This window comes from Sinocyclocheilus rhinocerous, unplaced genomic scaffold, assembly GCF_001515625.1.
Source record: "Sinocyclocheilus rhinocerous isolate Xijiao unplaced genomic scaffold, SAMN03320098_v1.1 scaffold98, whole genome shotgun sequence".
NCBI classification, from domain to species: domain Eukaryota; kingdom Metazoa; phylum Chordata; class Actinopteri; order Cypriniformes; family Cyprinidae; genus Sinocyclocheilus; species Sinocyclocheilus rhinocerous.
The window spans coordinates 234,135-235,724 of record NW_015666167.1 but is presented as its reverse complement, the minus strand read 5'-3'; the positions used below and the strand labels follow the sequence as shown (position 1 = coordinate 235,724).

Below are 1,590 nucleotides of genomic sequence, written 5' to 3'. Positions count from 1 at the left end.
AAAAAATCGCGCGATTATGAACGTGGTGTTGTGCAGCTTGCCAGTGAAAAACGGCTCTGTGTAGTAAATGCTGTTCAACGTGAAAGCCCGCACGTGATGGAGATTTACCGCTGATTACAGAACCGGCTTTCTGACAAGATGCGCATTAAATATCGCATGCGATTTATCGTGCAGCCCTATTTGGAATTAATCCTAAACATTTTTATTTGGAAAAATGTACTAGTTCCAGATTCCAGCATGGACACTTTTAGTTGCTGTTACAAGTCAGCTTGTTTTTGGAAGTATGAACCAAATGTATTAATTTATACCTAAACCCAAATTTAAGAGTATTTAGTAAAAGCTTCCAATTAAGTCACATTATTGTCTGAGCAAAAATGTACACCCTTGGTTTTAATGTAGTTATTACACTGTTTGTAACATTAAGATGAGCAGTTCATAATAGCAGTTTGTTTAACAGGTGAATCAAAGTACTTATGCACAACCTGTGGAGCATCTTTTCACCGTGCGTCCGGACTGAGCAAACACCTCAAGAAACATCAACCCAGACCTGAGGTCCGCTCATTCCACTGTTCTCAGTGAGTGCTTTATCCCTCGACACATGCACACAACAGTTTTCTTCAAATAACCCATTAGACTTATTCACATATTTTTCCAATGTAACGCTTTAGTTCCTTAATTTGTTCTTTTTGTTCCTTCATTATAGCTGTGATAAGAGTTTCTTTGAAGCAAAAGACCTGCAGCAGCACATGAATAAGCACTTAGGCCTAAAGCCCTTCCAGTGCCAGGTCTGCGGCAAATGCTACAGCTGGAAGAAGGACTGGTACTCGCACGTCAAATCGCACACTGTTGCAGAGCCCTTCAGGTGAGAGTAAAATAGTTCATTTCTTATAGGGGTGTTTTGAAAGGTTATTTTTTAATAAGAAAATTAAATATATTCTTATTATTACATTTTATTTTATTATTAGTCTAAAGATTTAGTTTTTAGACTGAAAGAAAAACATGACCTTAGATCTGAAAAGAGCCCGTCATGGAAATTATATTCTGTATTATATAATACCTGAACTCTAGAGAGACTTGAGCACTTGTTAGAGGTAGGTTTCAAACTAAATTGTGTGTTTTGTCCTTTTGGCAGGTGTAATGTGTGTGGGAAGGAGTTCTTTGAGAAGGCCCTGTTTAGACGGCATGTCAAGAAAGCCACTCATGGAAAGAAGGGCAGAGTGAAGCAGAACTTGGAGAGAGAGTGTGAACACTGTGGGAGGAAGTTCACACAGCTCAGAGAGTACCGCCGCCACATGAATAATCACCAGGGTGAGTGGAGAATCATACATAAACACATGTTTTGTAGAATGATAATAAGTAATTTATATGCAGAATTGGGAACTGTTTCATCCAAAACAATAATAATAAAAAAAAATATATATATTTTTTTCTCTGCAAGAATTTTGGCAACACTGACTCAGTCTGTTCCGACTCTTTTTTTGAGACAACTATGTTGTTGTTGGTTGTGAGATATATATATATATATATATATACATACATACGGGGGCACCGCTAAGGTTTCCGGGGCCCCTGCGATCGCGTTCCGGGAGG

The 1,590-nt window shown here is 38.4% G+C and overlaps 1 protein-coding gene across 1 annotated transcript in view; it reads left to right on the top strand.

Moving 5' to 3' along the window:
• The window catches only part of zbtb11 (zinc finger and BTB domain containing 11), a 13,239-nt gene that overhangs the window by 9,549 nt on the left and 2,100 nt on the right, over positions 1-1,590 (top strand). The window contains exons 7-9 of the mRNA XM_016543039.1: positions 458-575; positions 704-862; positions 1,133-1,308. Coding sequence (XP_016398525.1) covers positions 458-575; positions 704-862; positions 1,133-1,308 — 453 coding nt within the window. The remainder of the gene's footprint in view (positions 1-457; positions 576-703; positions 863-1,132; positions 1,309-1,590) is intronic.